Consider the following 19755-nt stretch of genomic DNA (forward strand, 5'->3'; position numbering starts at 1 on the left):
AGAACCCCTTATAACTAGTTAAGCTACGTTTCTGCACTTTTCTTGTTGCGCTTATTGTTACCGTACCCTGCTTATCTGGGCTGCTCTCGGGGTTTTAGTTAGAGGCCATGTTTACTCTTTGGGCGAAAACTGTTTTGTGCGTGTATTTTTGTGGGTGTGTGTGTATTTTGTTGGTAGTAAACACTTTTTCGTAAAATTTTCTCGAAAGAATGTTAGACAAACCGCTTTGTTGGCAACAATTTGGGTTAAAACTTAAGTGTTTTGCTTCGAGTTGCCGCATGGCCCCTCCAGCGTCCACAGCTAGCCTAGCTCTTAAATTCCTTGCCACTGCAGTGCTTTGTCGGGCTAAAGCCTTCTAACCAAGCGAGAGTAGGGGAACAAGTTAAAGGCGAAATGAAGCAAAGGGGCTAACAACCGACACGAAAAAAAATAACAAGTACAACAGCAAAGTTTACGTGGAAATTTTGTTGTGAAAGCCAAAGCTGCTTGCTTGTATTTAGTTGATTTTTTGTGCTCTTCCTTTTCATGCACATTCCCAACCGAACGAAAGGACACAAATTGTCCTTTGCTTCTTTGGCTTTTTGTGTTGCACAAAATTGGTAAAATGTACTTTCACTTGTGCCCCTAAGTAGTAACCTACAAAATGAAATGTTTGTATTTTAAAGAGAAAATCAGTTAAGAAGCTTCGCTTCTAAAAATAATTAACATCTATTAGAGAATGTTCCTTGCAACTTTTTCGTATGGCGTCTAGAACAACGTGTCTGCTAATTTGATTGAAAGTTTGATCAAGTTTAACAGAAACTTTGATATGCCGCAATGCCGAGCCCACATCAAAGCGTGAAAAGCAACCAAAGTTGATCCAATTACATTCAACCAAACCTAGCCCAGCCAAAAACGTATAAGTGTAAGCACAGAGCAAGACAGCTAAAGAAAGAGATAAGGAGACAGGGAGTGTAGGAAATATAGAGACAATCTCTTCAGCCATAAGTAGATAAATTTGTTTGTTCACATTTGGGGCAGCTTTATTGGTATCTGCTGAGCGTAACTTAACTAATTTTAAAGTTTTTGAAATGAGATCTGCAAGTGTGAATGTGTGTGCGCATGTGTGTGTGTGTGTGTGTGTGTGCGTGTCTGCATAAAGTTTACAGCACAACTGATTTGGCTCTGGCTTCGCATGAAATTAGTTGCAATTTTCGGCATCTGGGGAACATTTTACTATTTGGCTGCAGCAGCAGCAATGGCAACGAGTGGAAAAGCAGGAAATTGTCTACAGCAGCTTGCGGTTTAGAGCCAGCATCATCATCATCATTATCATCATCACAAAAGATGACACTTTGGAAGTTTGATGAGGTTTTCGCAGAGCAAGTGCACTGCCAGCTAAATATTTTGTAAGCACTTGCAAGTTATGCGCATTCTCTGAAAATTGATTGTTAATGCGTTTCCAAAGTTGCAAAATCAATTTAATTTCTATTCTCTCTCCCTCTCTCTGTCTTTTGTGTTTCATTCCATCGTTCCAATAGTTTGACATGTAGCCCTGCAGTCTGCAAAATGCAGCCCTGTCATTAGACCATAAATCGAGCTTCGAAAAGTAATGTTAAAACAATTTCATTTAGAAGCTCTGCAATTTTATAAGCAAGGACGAAATCGAGAGCTACTGCCAAAATGGATGTGATTGATATTGAAGAGCGTCCCCGAGTTGTGAACTCCGGAGTTATGGAAATCACTGGCAACTCAAATATGGTCAAAATACAGCGCCATTCAGGCCATATCGTATACAATGGCAACGATTCATGCATTTATCTGGGATGCGAGCCCGAGCAGCAGAACGTCGACCACATTAAAATCACTGATCTACTGCACGACGCAATTGAAGTTGTGCAGCTCCTGATAATACTGCTGATTTTCGTGATAATACTAAAAATAACTGATGTGTATTATTAAATAAGTGTCATAAGATTTAATATAAAAATTGGTCCTTTTTATTAATATACTTAATTGTGCTAAGGGAGTCTGATGGGCTTACAAGTAAATCTTAGAGATGCATTTAACTGCAGAACAGATAATTTACACTTATAAGTTGTAAATGTATCGATAGGCAGAAGTTTTCGATAATTTCTGGGGATTTTTACCGTCAAGTTAAGTTTTCAGCATTTGCTGGCGCTTTCAAAATGTTTTTAGTTTTGTAAGTTAGCATAAGATAAAACCTTCAGAGCTTTTTTAAAGTGTTTTTATTACAGATGTGTTTGGATCATACAAAAATTCATAAGCTTTTTAAAGCTCCAGTGGAGGCGATTAAATAGAAAGTCAATTGTCGAGCTGCTTTATGGCGTTGACTACATTTTATACCGGTTATGGCTACAGATCTACGGTGAACCAGATGAAACAGATGCCGTCATCTTCAACGAGCTTCCGCGTAGGTGTCGATTTCAGCATGTTTCAACAAACTGCCCAAAGAAATACTGCGAGACCTGCCGTGTGGACAGAGTCATTATGTACATAAACAGGGCCAAGATCTCCATTGACATTGCCCACTTGACGTTCTCGCATACCACGTTCTACTACGCCATCGCATCTGCCTGGCTAAGGGGCGTTAATATACGCCTGGTGACCGACTCCCAAATGATCTATGCCCGGGGCTCGCTGGTGCAGCGTCTGATAGCGGCAGAACTGCCAGCGCGCTGTTCCCCGGTGCATGTGATGATGCATCACAAATTCTGCATTATCGATGGAGACGATCGCGTTCTACAGCTTGATGGAGAGGAGCACCGCGTTCACAGTCGCCTTTGGCGGCGTAAGGGTTATGTGATGACAGGTTCGCTGAACTGGACCAAGCTGGGCACTGGCAGCAATTACGAGAACGTTGTGGTCACCTCAAATCGTGTGATCAACGAACTTTATCAGAAGCTCTTTGATGATATGTGGAAACATTTTCCGGTGCTCAATATGACAAGCTTTAGAACTAAGACGTTCGCAAATAATGCGCCTGACATCGTTTGTATGCCTTGGAAATTCTGGCAATAACATTTTTGTATATAAAAGAAAAATGTATAACTATTAACATTTCATCTGAATGCATTTTTAAGGACATTTAATACTTTTTTGCCCACCCCACCATGTTTATTGCAGCAAAGTTTTTCTCACAACTTTTCTGGCTGCCTCGACTACTTGTTACACATGATGCGGAAATTTCAGCAGTTAACCAAGTTAACAAATCCAGCACGTTTTCTTTTTTTTTTCTCCCCATTGTTTCAGTCTTGATTACACTTTGGTCGCTCATAAATTTGTATCCGAGCGGGAAAAAAAATCTCGCTGCAAGTTGCTTACTTTTCCAGAATGGCCAATATAAAGGGCAAAAAGTTTTTTATTTTACCTGGGCGATTTGAAGTGAAACTAGAGCGCCATAATGTGAAAAACCATAGCTGGAAAAAATTTGAAAGTATAAGCATTATTTTCCACTTTTTTATCATCAACTGAGTTGCATCAAATTTCAATTTTGCTTAATATAAATTTAAGTTGTGTGGAAGAGTATCAAAACAAATAATGTGTAATTATGTGCGATGTGTCTAAGGTAGTCGGTTGCAGTGTAGAAAAATATGAATGGGCAAAAAGAAAGGCACTAGGCTTAGTTTTTTTAATAACACTCCTTAAATCTCAATAGGAAAAATCAACGTTCCTCCAAATTCAAATCTATTTCAATATTTTCCAGATCAGAAAGACTATACATTTCTTTCTTTACTTCTGTTTCAGAAACTTTTAGCAGTTTGTCATTAACCTGAGTGCGCTCCATTAGGTGTGGATTGAGAGCCACTATTGAGCTCCAGGGTATTTCCTTGCCCATCATCTTTGAGCCCTCGGTCCATGCGACTGTAATCGACTGCACTTCATCCTGCTTGGAGTCAACTACTGCGGTATGCACTCGACCGTCGGTTCGACTAATACTGATTTTTTCACCAATTAAAAGATATTCCATTGCGCAGATACGTTCCAATATTGCATAGAGAGAGTCTATATTCCGGTGTGTCTGTTGTGTTTGTGCTGATTTGTTGATTTGTAAACGAAATTGAATTATTTCTTCTAATATCTACAGGCAGCAAAGCCAATGAAAACATGATTATATTATAGTTCTCAGAAGGATCGTCAATTTGTATACTAATTGGATAAATTGGTTGGTGTATAAAGCCTGGCAGACGGTTGTCTGCTAAAATCTATTGGATGCATTTAGGCGGATAATCGGTAATTTAACTGACAGATTTAAGGCACACACAATTGTGAATCAGATTTGATCAACAGTAGCCGTAAGAAGTTAATTCATCGAAAAACGCAGCCGGCGACAAATTCTAAGGACGGGTTTACCAAGTGGCTGGTGCTTTCATTTATCCACCCCACGCGCCAGTTGACTTTGGACGTTTATGTTCACATGGCTTGAAGAACACAACAAAATACGAGCACACCTGAAAAGCACAGATGCAGCTTCCGACTGCTATCCACAATATGGTCACCCTTGTGCCCAGGCAAATTTTATAGCCTACATTTTTTGGGAGAGTCGCTCGTAAATTTGCCCGGTAAACTCAGTGAGAGTGGATGTTGTGTGTGTGGAGCTCGCTTTTGATATATGGCCATTGCTACGTTGCGGGTTAGTACTTTTCAAATTAGATTTAGGAACGGTCGCAGCCCGTGAAAACGTCCAAGCTCTCGTTGTGGCCCTTTTCCTGTCACCCCCTGGACTGGCTGCCATAAAATGTAAGGTGAACCCAAAACGTTGCAATATTTACACAACACAATTTAAAGTAGTTGACGGGGCAACACAACATTGTAAGTTACTTGGTGAATATAATCGAAATAACGTTGCCGACGCTTACTGCCTTCAAGTCTAGACCTGATGCAGCAGCTAGGATTGAATTCCGATTCAATTTAATTAAAACAAAATCAACCAATTAAATGAAGTTCACGCAACGAGGGATCAAACGACATGTGTCTCAAGCCCAAGCCAATGAGCCACACGCGACAGACACACACAGACCGACTGCGACTTGTACTGCGCTCAGTCAGGTGTATAAACTAATTTACAGAAAATTCTATAGGGCATAATGGTCACGGCAAAACCGCAAACACATTGGGACCAAGGACCCGAGACCATTTATGTACGTGGCTATTAATGCAAATGTATGGAAAAAAAGTTTTCTATACGTGGGTGAATAACCTTGCCCCAGACCTTATTTTCTGTATAAATTTGGTGCCACGTCGCGGTTGAAAGGCTAAATGGAAAATTGGTTGGATATATGTTGACATATATCGCTTTACAGACTGTTTTTTTTAAAGATACATGAGATGGTTGCCTTTTCTTTTGTTCTGGTGTCAAACAAGTTTTTATTTTTTCTTAAACGTAACTTAAAGCGCTGAAAATATCTCATCTTGTTGACTTAGCGAATTCAAGGTATTCGCGCTCTGGGCCATATTCGCAATTTCAGTTACTGGGTCATTGAAAGAGATGGGCACGGGCCTCATTCTCGAGGCCCGGTCCGGCACGAGCACGAAAAATGCACCAGAACACATTTTTAATAAGCCTGGCCCGGCACGAACTACAGAAAAGTGCTACATTTTTGTTAGTTGACAACGGAACAGAACAATTTTGTGTCGAGGCACTTTATATAATACTATTTATTTGGTTTTGAGGCGGTTCTTTCAATTATTTCTATCGGCAGTTCTAGATAGGGGTAAAGTTAGCAGTGAATTTGAGATATTGGCTTTTCATGCTTTTGAGGTCAGGCGTGGGACTGTACGAATATGAATTTCGGGGTCCGAGCTTGTGTGCCCGCTCCCATCCCTAGTCACAATGCTAACAATGAGATTGACCAGCGACCGCAAAATCAACAAGAGGAGAAGCACCAGTCACAGCCGCATCATCATCGTCAATATCACTAGAGCACATAAATCTCATGGCTGCAGCAATCAGATGCGGAATCGGGAACAGAATCTGAAACAGAAACCAGTGCCAACTTGTCAGCTGCCTAGGCAGTCATGCGATGGCTGTCGGAGGCAGCCGCCAATAGATAGGATAGTGGAAATAGCGAATGGCGTCAAGGGCGCCATAAATGAGAATTTCCGACTCATTTCCGTTGTTTGCGTGTGTGAGATTGTGTGGTTCATTTGTGGCGCATAATGAGCATTGTGGGTTGAGAGTTTTGAAAACGTAACAGGAAGACCCAAAAAAGAAAAACCGGAACGGCCTGGCAATGTAGGTTAAACACGTATTGATTTTCATTTAAAGCAGCCACTTTGCCGTGAATCTATCTAATGGTATTCGTTCGGCCTGACAAAATATATTATAAAATTTATGATCCGCCCACAACTGCATCTGCAATGCTCAGTACCGTGCACAACTTGACCTCAGTCCCACCTGCAGTGGGCCAGTTGCCATTTGTCAGCATTAGCACAATTAGAGCCGGCGCAACTGTGTCAAGGGCATCATAAATGGGAAATCTCAGCTGTGCGCCTGCGGGCGTGTGGTCCATATTGATTGCCATGTTGGCACTGGGAACGGCCAAATGGTCGCGTGTTGGGACCAGCAGAAATACAATTCAATTTAATGCAACTCTGCCTGCTGGCAAAGAATATTTATTATGGTATACCCGCAGGCGCAGCGTTTTCCAATATACTTATATATGCTCGTAAATTTTGCAATATGCTCCTTGAAGCTGATGGCGATAAGCGCGCAACATGTTGATACAACGGGCAACCAAATAAAATACGAGAATTTCTCTTAAAAGACAGCAAACTGGACAGGGAAAATGGAGCTATTCTGCAAAGATTTATGCAAATATAATGGCATACACAGATTATCATTGCAAAGCATACTGAAAACTATTCGACTCCTGAATTGATAAAAGCAAAGAAAGAAAAATGCTGAAAAAAATCAGTAACATAAAAACCACAGACGTATATGAACGTTCGACAAAAATTAAAATATAAAAAAATTAAAACCAGACAAAACATACAAGTGCATTCTAAGTTACAAAAATGGCTTTTTTTCGAGATCAGGTCGATCAGATTAATCGACGCTGCACGCACACAACCAATTCTTTGTTGCCGTAAGTATTTAACTGTCCAGTAAATCAACTTAAAATACTACTTAAAATACTACTCAGCAGTAGTTACGATGAAGAAGATGAGAACGAAAGTAATAATCAGTTCGCGAATTCTATGCTGTCGCGGTAAGTATCTGGCTTTAAGGTAATTACAGTCTTGCATAACTTCGTTGTTTAAAGTCGATCCTCAACAAATTACCCGGGCTTAAAAATGACATACGCGCAAGGCTCTTGTAATTTTCAAGTTGTGCCTTACAAACCGATTTAATCGATATTATGGAAATGCGAGATGCGGTATATACAGAACGATTTTCTTTTCATCAAGTCTCTTACCTTTGTAGTTTTGAACTTAACATTGCTCGATTGTCGTCCCGATGAGGAACATTTATAATGTATTGGTCGGAGATGCTTTCTTTCGACTGTTAAAATTCTTCACAGCACCATGGTAACCAACTTCATTTAACTCACAGGACCCCATTGCTTATCATGGATTACATACAATTCTTGGCCTCTCGCACTATACAAAAACACTGGCGTGGATATCACATTCGTCGTTCAGCTGAGAGAAACCATTGGGCAGCCATTGTAATACAGCGTTGGTGGCGTGGCTTTTATGTGCGCAGGAACTTTATGAAGTTTATAGAAGAGAAGTTACAAAATGTATTGATTCAACACTACAATAAGGCGGCAACGAAGATACAAGCGCTTTTCCGTGGTTGGTGGCAACGTCATACGGTGCACGATATGACCGGACTGCACAAAATGCAGTCCACCGCTGCTGAGGATCTACTGACTTGCGTGGCCTTCAAGCTCCATCATCTGTTACGCACCTATTCCATACCGGGCGTATACTCATTACGCAACTCACAGTAAGTAACTAGTTAAGTTAGCACTGGCGTATAACAATCATAAACATCGAGTGCGATCGATCTTGCAGCTGTTTGTCTCGGGTGGAGAAGCTGATGGTCAGCATGAACTATCGCTTCCATAACGCACGTGCGCACGCCACCATCATAAATCGAAAGGCCACACTAGAGAGGCAACGAACGAATTTTAAAAATGCCAAACATTATACGCAAGTGCCCTTTTCGGGACCCAATTACAAGGGCAATTGTAAGCCCAATTGCGATGATATTCTCGCCAGTACAAAGGATATGGACAGGCGAATGTATAAAATCATAGAGAATTATGAAAAATCGCAGCGGGAAGCTAATTTGAAAATGGCCCGTTCTAACCTGGCTAAAAGTAAGTGTTTGTTTGTTCGAATCCAAATATTTTCTGTCTTCGGGCTTTTTTTTCAAAGCCTCGGCTTGTTATATATTTTCACAATTTTAATCAAACAATTCAGCAACACAGTACAATAATTTAACATTGCCATGTTCTGTTGAAAATATTGCAAGCCGTTAATATCTTCATAATATCTTGACCGATTGAAAATTGTGCAGATGATTTTAGTTGTATAACTCGATTGCAGGGAAGCGACACACGCATTCAAAAAAGATACTTGAACAAAAAGACAAATCCAAGCGAGATTTTTGTGGTGACGTCATTGCCAGCATGAGACGATGGAGCATATGGGACGGCACAAAAATGGAAAAGGATATCTTTCGAAATCCCGAAAATCTAGAAAATTTTCTTGATGACGCCTTTGACATTATGATGGATCTTGGCAATTGTCATTGCAAAATACACGTACACGACGTTGTTGTTTGTCATTGATTCTGGTAAAATTACAAGGCCACAAATAAACTATTCCAATACTGAAGAAATTGTTGTATATTTATTTGCCAAAATTTTAATTATGGTACACATCTTAGATTTTTAAGCAAATATGGCTCTGAAGCAATCCACTGCAATAACAAATCACGAGTTAATAAATGAGCCGCACACAACGATGTGTTGCTTACCGAAGATGTTGCCAAAGAAGCGCAACAACACCGTAATAAAGGAGGGTCTATTTGGATCCATCCACCTTTCGGTTAACTCGTCTGTTAGAATTTTTGTTGAGATTTCTCCCAATTATTCACAAATATTTCTGATCTTACCAAGATGCTCGCAGTCCAATCGGTCATTGTTCAAGTCTACTGTATGAGCCGTGCTCAATTCTGGAGTCGATTGTTCTATATCCATTTTATCGTGCTAGGAATTTTCACCAAAATTTTACTATAAATTTATATTACACAAAATGTTTATCTATAAAACTACTAATTCTCCTCTACTAAGCTGAAAAACATCTGACATTTTATTTTTTGTACCCTATATATGTGTGATTCTTTTAACATAGACTACTGTGTTTTTAACGGGGTAAGCACAACCTTAGTAAATATTTTTTATTTATGTGCTAATCTTGGCCAAAAATGAATGCTACATAAGTTAAATAGATAAAGCTTGGCTGGGTATGCTTTTAATTAGATACTTAAACTGGGTATTCATTCTGTAGATGATCTGGGGACGACATCAAAAGGCGCACAGCTGGAGAGAGACAAATAATTGTAATACGCCGTCCGAGCCAGTATCAGCAATGCCTTCAAAGCTATCATCGTCATTATTATTCTTATTCTCAGCAGTAGCCTTAAATATGCAATTACTGAATAACGAAAAATGTGATTTGGTCAAATAAATATATATACACACATACATGAATATATGTACATTTATATAGAGACTGCCGTCTTGTGATGTTAAATATTGATCGTATTCATTATTTGGGGCAATGCCAGACAAAAACAAGAACAGCAAAAAAACGGCACTCCGAAGATTAAATACCCTTGTGATTGTCGCGCTTGGAGAAGATATCTTAAAGAGCCAAATGTGATGGCATATCTCCGCACAAGAATGCATTTACCATGAGGTGTCGGACATTTCTTGACTAAATTATACTACCTACGTCTACAAAGGTATACAAGTGCAACATATTTGCAAAGGCAAAATACTTAGTTGCCTTGAAGTAATTTTCACCAGTATTTCATTAACTTACACCGCACACCGTTAGCAACCTCTTAATCATTAGGTTAACATCGTATACATACATATATATATTCATTATGCAGATTGGGAATGGGTGTCGACTTGTTGGAATTGAGGAATCCTTGAGGTCACAGCCATTGGCCAGCGACAACGTGTTAGCCGTAACGAGTACTGTAAGTTGTTTGCCAATTAATTTGAAACGCGGTTTCATTTCGTTTTTGTGACATATTTCTGGCTAATGCTTAATTATGACCGTAAAAATATAGCGTCATTGCCAGAACTTGGCAACTGGTCGGAGTGGAAGTCCTGTACGCGTCTACAATTGAAAGCTATTTAAAATTCCGAAAATCTATCTATAATTTATATTTTGTTCTTGAACCAATTTTGTTGCTGTTTAGATACAATGCAGGTGCAAATAATGGGTTATTTAAAATGTATATCTATGTTTCAGATATATTCAGAACTTTCTGTTTGTGAAAATAATGCAAAAATGTTTTTAAGTTTAACATCTGTCTTGGAGTGTATTGGCCCAAAAGCAAGTGTTAAACGACTAGCTTTCAGTCGTGCAAATTAATTGAAAAGTTTTAAATTTCACAAGTGTCGGGCACATTTCTGGCAATTACACTTGCCGTTAACGACCTAGAAACACATTTTCGTACACACCGGAAGCTATTAACAAAACAAAACACAATTCGCAACCAGAATCAAGCCTGAAGCATGCCCCTCCCGTTATCATTGAGTTAATTGTATGTTTGCGGGTGCCAAGAGGTAATTACAACTCGGATTTCAAGTATTTCACATGTCGATGTTAATGTCCTAGAATGAATTTGGGTCGCCCATAGTCAAGATGTAATTAATTTGAAAGCAAACTGATGTGGCTTGGTTGATTACCTCTTCCTACTTTAAGGTTCTCTCTACGCCTCAGTTGTCTAACATAAATGTGTCGAAGTTCTTTGAAAACTTATTAGTGGCAGCCATTAAATAGACTAGGTGAATGCCCCCAACATTTTCGTTTTTCGTGCAATTTTCATTTCGGCCGCATATTTATAAAAAATGCCAAGCTGGCGTGAAACTCTTTAAAACTGTCAAAAATTTGGAAAATAGTTTGTGTAGGGCGTAGGGCTGTAGGCGGCTTTTGACTAAACTGAGTTCAAACTTTTCTCTTAACACATTTAATTAAAAAGCGTGAAAAGTGCACATTGAACAATCCATTAAAAACTGACCAAATGAGTTTGATGCAACTTTTCATCTCATTTCAGTAATGTTGCCGAATTTTTTCTCGTCCTTTTTGTTTTTAGTAAATTGTTTGCAATTCTGCTTGAGATTTTCCAGAGCTTAAAGAGCTTATTCCGCAATATTTTTGCATAAAACTTTCTGTTTTATGGTTTTTTAGTTTGCAAATTTTCGTTAATATTCGTGTATTTATTTGAACAGTTTGGCATAAAGTTTTTAATAAGCTTAATTTAATTTTTTTTTTTGTATTTTATATTTTTCTCTTATCAATAAGGGCATTATAACACTGTTGATGATATTCCAAATGTGTATAACTATGCTACATATGTGAAAAGAACGTGCAGTAATACCCCTTTTTAGATTTAAGCTTTACTTCCAGAAATATTTCCATACCTAAAGATATCCTTTAGTATATATATCTTAATATATATTCAACTTTTTGTCCTGACTGAACGAATGGTTCAATTCAGCGGACGAATATTGGCAGAAAATAGGAATTCCAAATTACTGTTTCAAAACAACAATTCGATATTAAACTTAATTCTAGGCTGATTTAATTATTTGCGGCCGGGTAATTTGGAGAAAATTTATCAAATGTGAAACAATGATGTGGGAGTTATATGAATAATGCATTTAAATGCTTATTTTCAGTTAGATACTTTGCCTTTTTTTAATCAAAGCTTTAGCTCGATTCAAATACGACTTTAATATTCGTTTCGTTACTGCTGGTTGACTTTTACTTGCACCTTTTAGACGGGCTCTTTTGACATTCGAACCGATGCATAGATTTATGGCCTGGCAGTGTCGATTACTTGGCCATAAATCTTGTCATTTGTGGTCAGCATCTTGTGCTGGACCACATCTGGGCTAAGTTAGACATGTGTTGCTCTCTGAACTGTGATCGGGTGTGTGTGGTTGTGGTCGCATTATGTTTTCCTGAACGCATTTGTTGTGTTTTGCTAACTCACGTGTATCTCTGGCTGACATCAGACTTAACGCTTGCTGAATCTGTGCTTTTGGCATGTTGCTTTCCCCATTATTGTGCCATTAACGGCTTAACTCATTTTAAATGGAATGTCCGCTGAGCGTGAAATAAATATGAAAATGTTGCCTTGGCTTCTAATTCACAAAGTTTTTTCGCTAGCTGAACTTTAACCTGCCGCAGGTGTTAAAAATGATTTGCAAAATGTAAAACTTTTCGTTATAAATTCAGTAAAGAAAGCAGCACAACGCAAACATTTCCAAAGAAGTTGAAATTGCTCAAGTTTATTGTAGTGAAATATGCGAAAAGTTGAATAAATTTGCGAATCGCATTGCAAATAAATTTTCATATACTACTTGCATTCTCTTATTGTATTCTAGTTTTGTTGTCGCCCACTGTTGCTATTTTCTGCAAATTGCAATATAAACCTAAAGAAACTGCAAATGGTGCCAACCGAAAAGGTGATAAATGGACACAGCCTGCACTCTTACCAAAATAAATGAGAATTTGCAAAAAGCTTTAAATGAATACGGTAAGACATTAAATTAAAAGCCCCCACGCTTGATGAAGCTCATCATAAGTAAAGAAGAGCAAAAAATTTAAATGAAATGTTCATGGCTGCGAAAAATGCTTTTCTTTGATATTAACACTCTTGATAAAAATAGCTTCAATGTGTCAAAAATATGTGCAGCCCGTAGCCGAATCTAAGATGTGCTGGGAGAATTTTGACAGAGTTTGGATGAACAATATCATAGGCGGCATTAAACAGTAAACGAGCTATGATGAACGTATGCTCTTTTTTTAGCTAAAACGAGCACTTTATTTCCGAAATCAAGGCTCCTGGCACAAGACATGTTTTGACTTTGTCCTCTATTTGAGGATCCAATTTAATACATCTTTGAAAAAAATCAAATTAAACAATAAGTTGTTATTTTATAGCTGCCCCTTCCACTGATAATGTTCCATGCCGTAGATATTTTCATACAGGAGTTATGGGCTAAATTTGATCTCTTCTCAAAATTGATTATATCCAATTGCTACGATAAATCAAAATAAATTTATTTTGTTGTATTGTTTAATTTTAAAGCACATCATTTATTTCATAAATAATTCTTAATAACTGTCGAGCAGAAAGCGTTAACATATCACTGATAATGTGTCACTTGGGTGACGAATATATGATTCGTGTCTGTCTTATAATAAGTACTATGCCACAAAAGCAATATGTGCATATGAAAATGGACTGTATTTTTGTGTGCATTTCAGTTCAGTTCATTGTGGTCTCTCCCATTGTGGTTCGGAGCACCGCAGGTGCTTTGTCATAAATCTTATCTCTGGCCATGCGAATGTGTGAACGCCCCAAACAGTCAGATAAATTTAGTGCAAAAATACTTAAATGTCTATTTGTTGTGTGTGCTGGCATAAAATAACCAAAAACAATGAAAGACTTGTATGAAAAACGGCGCAAACAAATCACTAAAAAAAAAGAAAGGAAAAGTGAAAATGAAAAAAACATAAAGAATAGAGCTAAGCCCCGCTCAGTAAAACTATGTGCACGTGTGGGGGCAATGATTGTGTGTGTGTGTGTGTGTGTGTGTGTAGCATAAAATGGCAGTGCCAGCCACCTGAGCGTCACAAAATAGACTACAAAAAAACACACCCAGCAGAGAGAGAGAGAGAAAGCGAAGTATAGATAAATATATATATAAATAGAGAGACAGAGAGATAAACGAAGTGCAAATAGATGCTCAGAAATCACCAACAATTTAACAACTGACTTCATGTGAGCTGAGCAAACATAAACCTACCTACACATTACTACACACAAGCACACAGGTACAACAAGTCAGGAAGAATTGAATGTAAAGCTTGTTTTTCTTTTAGGTCGTTTACCAAATCGTTTGCTATTTCTGTGAAATTAAAAATCAAAACGTCGGAAAAGAGCCTAAATAGTAGAAGGACAAAGGTCCATTCCAGCAGAGGTAAAAAAGTATGCCCAAAAAAATAAAAGAGGTCTTCAGCATCTGCGTATTGGCTTATTGCAACTATTTGTGGCGTTTTCCTTTGCGATTTTTTGCTGCGCCAAGTTAATTAAGTGCCTCGCGCAACTTTGACAGCATACGCTTTACATTGTGTGCCTTTTCAAAGGCTTTCAATGCAATGGCATTTTTTACTTTTCCATGAATTTTCACTTGATGTTCGTATTCATATATACATACATACATATACGCATGTGTCCCTTTCAAACACGCAGTTCAAAGCGCAAAAAAATGTGGGCAGCAAACATATGCAAGGCACGTTTCGGAATTATGCGCCGTGACCAGGACGAGAAGCAGAACATGGACACACATGCCACAACCAGGCGACTCTCTCGCAAAATAAATAAAATATCCGCCAACACGCATACGCACACATACACACGCACAGACACACACACATACCTCGTGCATATTTCAATATAAGCTGCGGGCATTTCAGTTGCAAGGATCTTTTGCGCGGCAACTGCTCGCGATACATGCTTAAATTGTATCTGCCACGCCCACCTAAGCTAATCGTCACTTAGCGCCTCCGCACGGAAATTGTGCACCGATTGTGAAAAATATCACAGTCTGTTGATTCGGCAACGCACGACACGACGGCCATGAAAATTGGCCAAAAGCTCATCATATGCCGGGCTACACCAGCACCCCTCCAACACCTTCTATCCATACACCATCCTGCCCATAAACATTACACACTTCGCCGGGCACGGGCTGTAATTACATGAAACTAGCCGAAAAAGTTTACATTTATGAACAACGCGGCTGTTACCTACAAATGAGTATACGGCTAGGGGCAGGCAGCTCGTCATCTAGTAAGCTGCACATATACACATACATGTTTATGCCACCATCAGCGGCAACAGCAGCCGAGTGGTGCAAAAAATTGTTGTAAGAAGGCAGCCGTTTGGAGCAAATAGCTCCGTTGACACAGTTTCAGCGCCAGAGCAGCTGCTTCAACAGACGCCGCTGGCGACAGGGCTTTAAAGAGGCCCGAAGGCAGCCTCAGAAAGAGCGGAGGGAGAAACTCTTTAAATACTGATATTTTAGTACAGAACTACATATTAATAAGGGCTGCAAATTACATAAAAAACGTCGCTGGCTCAGTTCACCGAATTCCTGACGGTTCGGCTTGTGAGGCTGGATATCCACAACTATAAGCCAAGGTTTTTCGTTTATTTACCCTTGCAGAAGGTATTTAAATAATTTCTCGAAATGTGTAACGCATAGGAGACATCTCTAAGAGTATATATATTCTTGATAAATATCAACAGGCGAGTCGATATAACCATGTCCGTTTGACCGCCTGTCTGTTTCTCTGCGAACTATTTTTTTTTTTGTAAATGCTAATGAAGCATCGTAATGTTTAATTTATTGCACTGAATACATTGCATGTTTTACGAAAATTATTTGAGACGTGTCTCGCACTTTTACTTTTACAAACTTTTTCGGTAGAAATGCGATTCAAAGATTTTCTGATGAAGACTGACAAGAGCGGAAACCTCTGATTTGAACATTTGGTTCTTTATTCGATGCACTTCGAGCATATTTTTAAATAGAAGTCAATGAATAAAAATATTTAAAATTTTTAGCAGAAAACGCTCCACGGGCAAGACCGGGAAATATTATTATATAAAATAAGGCAAAATATGAAAAAACCTTTGATTAAGAATGTTTCCGTGTACAAATTGGTATTAAAGGTGCTTAAGTTTTCTATTTAATACATTTCTTTTCTTTAGCATTTCAGTTCAGTTGAGCTCAACATCTGGTAAACAAGTTCAGTTTCTGCTCATCCAATTAAAATTCTCTTCCACAACCCTATCCAGCTCCTCAAAGATTATTCAGACAGCGTCAAAGTGGGAGAAAGAGCTGATATAAAAGACCTTTTCACACTTTGCCATTAGATGACGGTTGTGCACCACAAGAGCTCACTTTCATTGCATTTGACCTCGGACCGCCTGAATCTCTCAGCATATTTTAATTACCATTTAGGGAAAAGCAAAATAAAAAATTAAAAACAAAATAAATAAAGAGCAAGAGACATTAAAGCGAGCTGCAGACGTGTCTCGTTTGCATTTTTTAGACTCTCAGTCTTAGCTACAAAATTAGCTGAAAAGGGAAAAGCAGACAACAAAATGTGAAAAATGTCTGAATTTTAATTTTGTCTGGCGAGACGTTAAATATCCAGGGCAGGAATTGCAGCTCGTAAAATGTGTTAACCTAAACTATCTAAAATGTGGCCCGTCTTAATTAAGGGCCAATCGATGTGGCTAAAACAAAAGTTGTTTTTTCACGCCGCCTCTTTGGCATTTGTTTATTCTTTGAACTTCTCCAATTAAAAGTAAATATTGTGAGTAGTTTATCTTGATTTCATTTCATTGCCGGCCACACGCTATGCTGTGCAGTCTGAGTTTGCATAGTAGCCAGGAGTTGGCCTGGCCGCCAGCCCAGCTCAATTTTGCATTCGTATTTCTATATTCCCAGGCGTAGACGTCCCGAGCAGCGTGCGCTTTGTATCCGCATCTGTATCTGATTTCCACTCGGAGTCTTAAACTTTTGTCAAACTTTGCTTGCCGCGTAATTTAATGCCATTTAAAGAAGACGGGGCCAAAAGTTTTCAGCTATCTAATGGCAACCGTAAATAGCAAAATACACATTGCGCTTTCATTACTTAGCTATGTTTTCGCGAGTCTCGTAGCGGTGGGCTTTTACTCGTTAAAGCCATTTTCCCTATATATGCGACTAGAATGTGTCAGCAGCCCTTTTTTTTCAAATTTAAGACTACGTTGATCAGTTAAATATACAGAGATTAGTATATTTTCGATTGGTAGAAGGCTGCAAGTTGTTGGGTCATTCCACATGTTGTGCATAGCTTATCTAGTAGTGTGCAACTCAGCTGCAGATCGGTCGCACGTCAGTGCTAAAAATGACTCATAAAGTGCCAAATGCTCTTTGGCACAATGGTACAATGCCACAGTGCCACAAATTTCTCCACACACAACAAAGCGCAGCGATTCTCATGCGCAGCGAGCATGAAAACACAATTCCTTAGTTATTCTGCTTCTATTTTTCCATTTTATTGAACGTCGTTTTCTAGAATTATGATTTTAGTTTGGACTTCCTCTATTCCATTCCCGTTGACGCAGACAAAATCACGTTCTCGCATACAAAACACAGGCATAAATTTATTTACGATTCAACTTTGTACTACAAAACATCATCTTCCGTCTCGAACGGCAATGCTCCTCCTCCAATCTCTCTACCAGGTCTTTGAAGCGACTTGGCGAATTCGGTGCGTGTGCTTAGCTACAGACTAAGAAAAAGTCTGAAAGGGAAATGGCAAGTTGGAAGGTGGCAAGTTTTATTGGCCCTAAATGTAATAAAATGCAAACAGTAGCACATGCGAGAAATGGCAAGAAATATGGAGCTGGCAAAAATTGCAACAAAAAAAAAATAAAACGATATATCGAGTGTGCTCGACTAAGAGCTACTATACATTATCTTACTAAAACACATTTTCCAGATTTGAAGACTTCTTTTAGCAATTTTGCCGTTCTTTGGAATAGACGCCCACTATAATGTGCATCTTTAACCTAAATATAAGTTAATAGAGAGGATTATTTTAGTGACAAACACAATTTTGTTAAACATCATTATGTTTTATTTATTCATTTTTAAATTTACAGGGTATTTTAAAATGATAAGAAATGGGGAGAAATGTTCAAGGCTACTAAACGCTTTCTTCTGTCGATCCTTAATACGGACGGGCGGTCGGACAGACGGACGGGCGGGCGGACGGACGGGCGGGCGGGCGGACGGACGGGCGGGCAGACGGACAGACGGACGGGCGGACGGGCGGGCGGGCGGGCGGACGGACGGGCGGGCAGACGGACAGACGGACGGACGGGCGGGCGGACAGACGGACAGGCGGACGGACGGATGGACGGACGGACATGGCTAGATCGACTCGGCTATATGCTGATCAAGAATATATATACTTTAAGTGGTTGGAGATACTTTCTTTTGCCTATTACATTTGTAGTGTTCAGGGTTTGAACAACTTGAATAAGATTTAAGCCAGCTGGCTCCTTTCTGCCCACGCAATCTATAACCAATGTTGCTATCAAAGTGGCCGCAGAGTTTACCAGTCCAACAATAATGGTACACAGATAGCTGACAATAATTGAGCCAGCATCTTTAAAGATTTTTACGGTATAGAATATGACTGCATTGATGCCACTAAACTGTTGAATCAACACCAGGCCGAGGGATATTAAAATAGGTTTTCAATTCTTTTTGCTCCATAATTCCCGGCAAGTGTCCTTAATGTTTTCTGAATCCTCGCTCTGGGTGCCTGTCATTCCTTGCAACTCAGCATTTACATCCGCATTCTTGCGCCGCAGCCACTGCAACGCGTTCTCTGCCTTTTCTTGTTTGCCACGCGGAAGATACCAACGTTGAGTCTCTGGCATAAATAACATTAAAATGAGAAAGGGCAGACAACATCCAGCGCCCACAAAAGCAAGCTGAGTCCAGGTGGTGAATGTGCCAACTGTATAGACCATGACCAATCCACGATTGTTAAGTAACGTGGGCATCAAACCAAGTGTTCCGCGCACCAAGGGATGCAGCGCTTCACCCAGATAGACAGGCAATGCTAGACACTCCTACGGTTAGGCCGCCTATCAAGCGACCAGTGAGCACAAGCCACACCGTAGTGGCGAATCCGATGAGCAGACAAGAAAGTATGAAGGGCACCGCGGTGAGCAGAATTGTTAACCTTCTGCCCACATACACAGCCAGCGGTCCCCCACAAACGATGCCTACTAAGCCAGCAAGTGGCATTATGCCGCCTATCCACGAACCAGCCTGTTTGCTAACTTCAAAGTGGGTCTTAGATGGATCATCCATCAACGGCAGCGCCGGTGAGGTGTACCCATTCGTAAAGCCAACACAGAACGAGCACAAGGCAACATTAATGGCTGCCAAAAACTGAGTACATTTGGTCAATTGGTTGAGTTGAAGATCCATTATAGTCCAACCAGCATTCGCTTACCTGAGTCAGGCTTATCACAGACTTTTGAGAGTCTTCAGCCATTCTTGAATATTGTAAATTTTGTTAGCATTAATAAACATTAATGAATGGTAGCCTACTTTGAGGCAATTGAACGCCTCATGTGGATGGATAAGGAGGATATTACAAAATATATACATTATTGATCAGCAAAACGAGTTGAATTGGTTAGCTATATATCAGATATTATGTATTTACATTTTTTTTTTATATATTATCTATTATGTATTCTCCCTTACCAGTAGAGTGAAATAATCATTAGGGTTGTTCGAAAAATTATATTTGTCTTTAAAGATATCACATCTTTAAGTTGGTTGTAATACCTTAAAATAGAATACATTTTTAGATTTATATAATTGCTTTCATTTGTTTAAT

General features: G+C 39.3%; 3 protein-coding genes, 1 non-coding gene and 1 pseudogene across 5 annotated transcripts; 2 read left to right on the forward strand and 3 right to left on the reverse strand.

The window, feature by feature from the left end:
* Window positions 1-2090: 2090 nt before the first annotated feature.
* Window positions 2091-3021, forward strand: LOC6625619 (mitochondrial cardiolipin hydrolase). The gene is made up of 2 exons (XM_032437419.2): window positions 2091-2182; window positions 2238-3021. Exons 1-2 carry the CDS (start codon window positions 2169-2171, stop codon window positions 3019-3021), a joined length of 798 nt encoding a protein of 265 aa, XP_032293310.1. The 5' UTR covers window positions 2091-2168.
* LOC26531792 (uncharacterized) lies at window positions 2238-4799 on the reverse strand. Its single transcript, XR_011416995.1, has 2 exons — window positions 3773-4799; window positions 2238-3419 (listed from the first exon to the last, which is right to left on the reverse strand). It is a non-coding gene; the product is annotated as an uncharacterized protein (transcript).
* A 2119-nt stretch (window positions 4800-6918) lies between these two features.
* On the forward strand, window positions 6919-8854 carry LOC6625618 (uncharacterized). Of its 2 annotated transcripts, XM_002049006.4 has the most exons (5): window positions 6919-7088; window positions 7149-7211; window positions 7556-7954; window positions 8023-8330; window positions 8560-8854. In XM_002049006.4, the coding sequence occupies exons 1-5, from the start codon at window positions 7018-7020 to the stop codon at window positions 8802-8804; spliced, it is 1086 nt and encodes a 361-aa protein (XP_002049042.2). In that variant the 5' UTR covers window positions 6919-7017; the 3' UTR covers window positions 8805-8854. The 2 variants fall into 2 exon arrangements, with proteins under 2 accessions (XP_002049042.2, XP_070066277.1); XM_070210176.1 differs by lacking the exons at window positions 6919-7088; window positions 7149-7211 and adding an exon at window positions 7296-7379.
* On the reverse strand, window positions 8838-9314 carry LOC6624942 (uncharacterized). The gene is made up of 3 exons (XM_002049005.4): window positions 9131-9314; window positions 8993-9073; window positions 8838-8935 (listed from the first exon to the last, which is right to left on the reverse strand). Exons 1-3 carry the CDS (start codon window positions 9213-9215, stop codon window positions 8907-8909), a joined length of 195 nt encoding a protein of 64 aa, XP_002049041.1. The 5' UTR covers window positions 9216-9314; the 3' UTR covers window positions 8838-8906.
* Window positions 9315-18263: 8949 nt separating this feature from the next.
* LOC26531691 (facilitated trehalose transporter Tret1-2 homolog) lies at window positions 18264-19404 on the reverse strand (annotated as a pseudogene).
* Window positions 19405-19755: the final 351 nt, after the last annotated feature.

Source organism: Drosophila virilis, chromosome 5 (genome assembly GCF_030788295.1).
Source record: "Drosophila virilis strain 15010-1051.87 chromosome 5, Dvir_AGI_RSII-ME, whole genome shotgun sequence".
In the NCBI taxonomy this organism is placed as follows: domain Eukaryota; kingdom Metazoa; phylum Arthropoda; class Insecta; order Diptera; family Drosophilidae; genus Drosophila; species Drosophila virilis.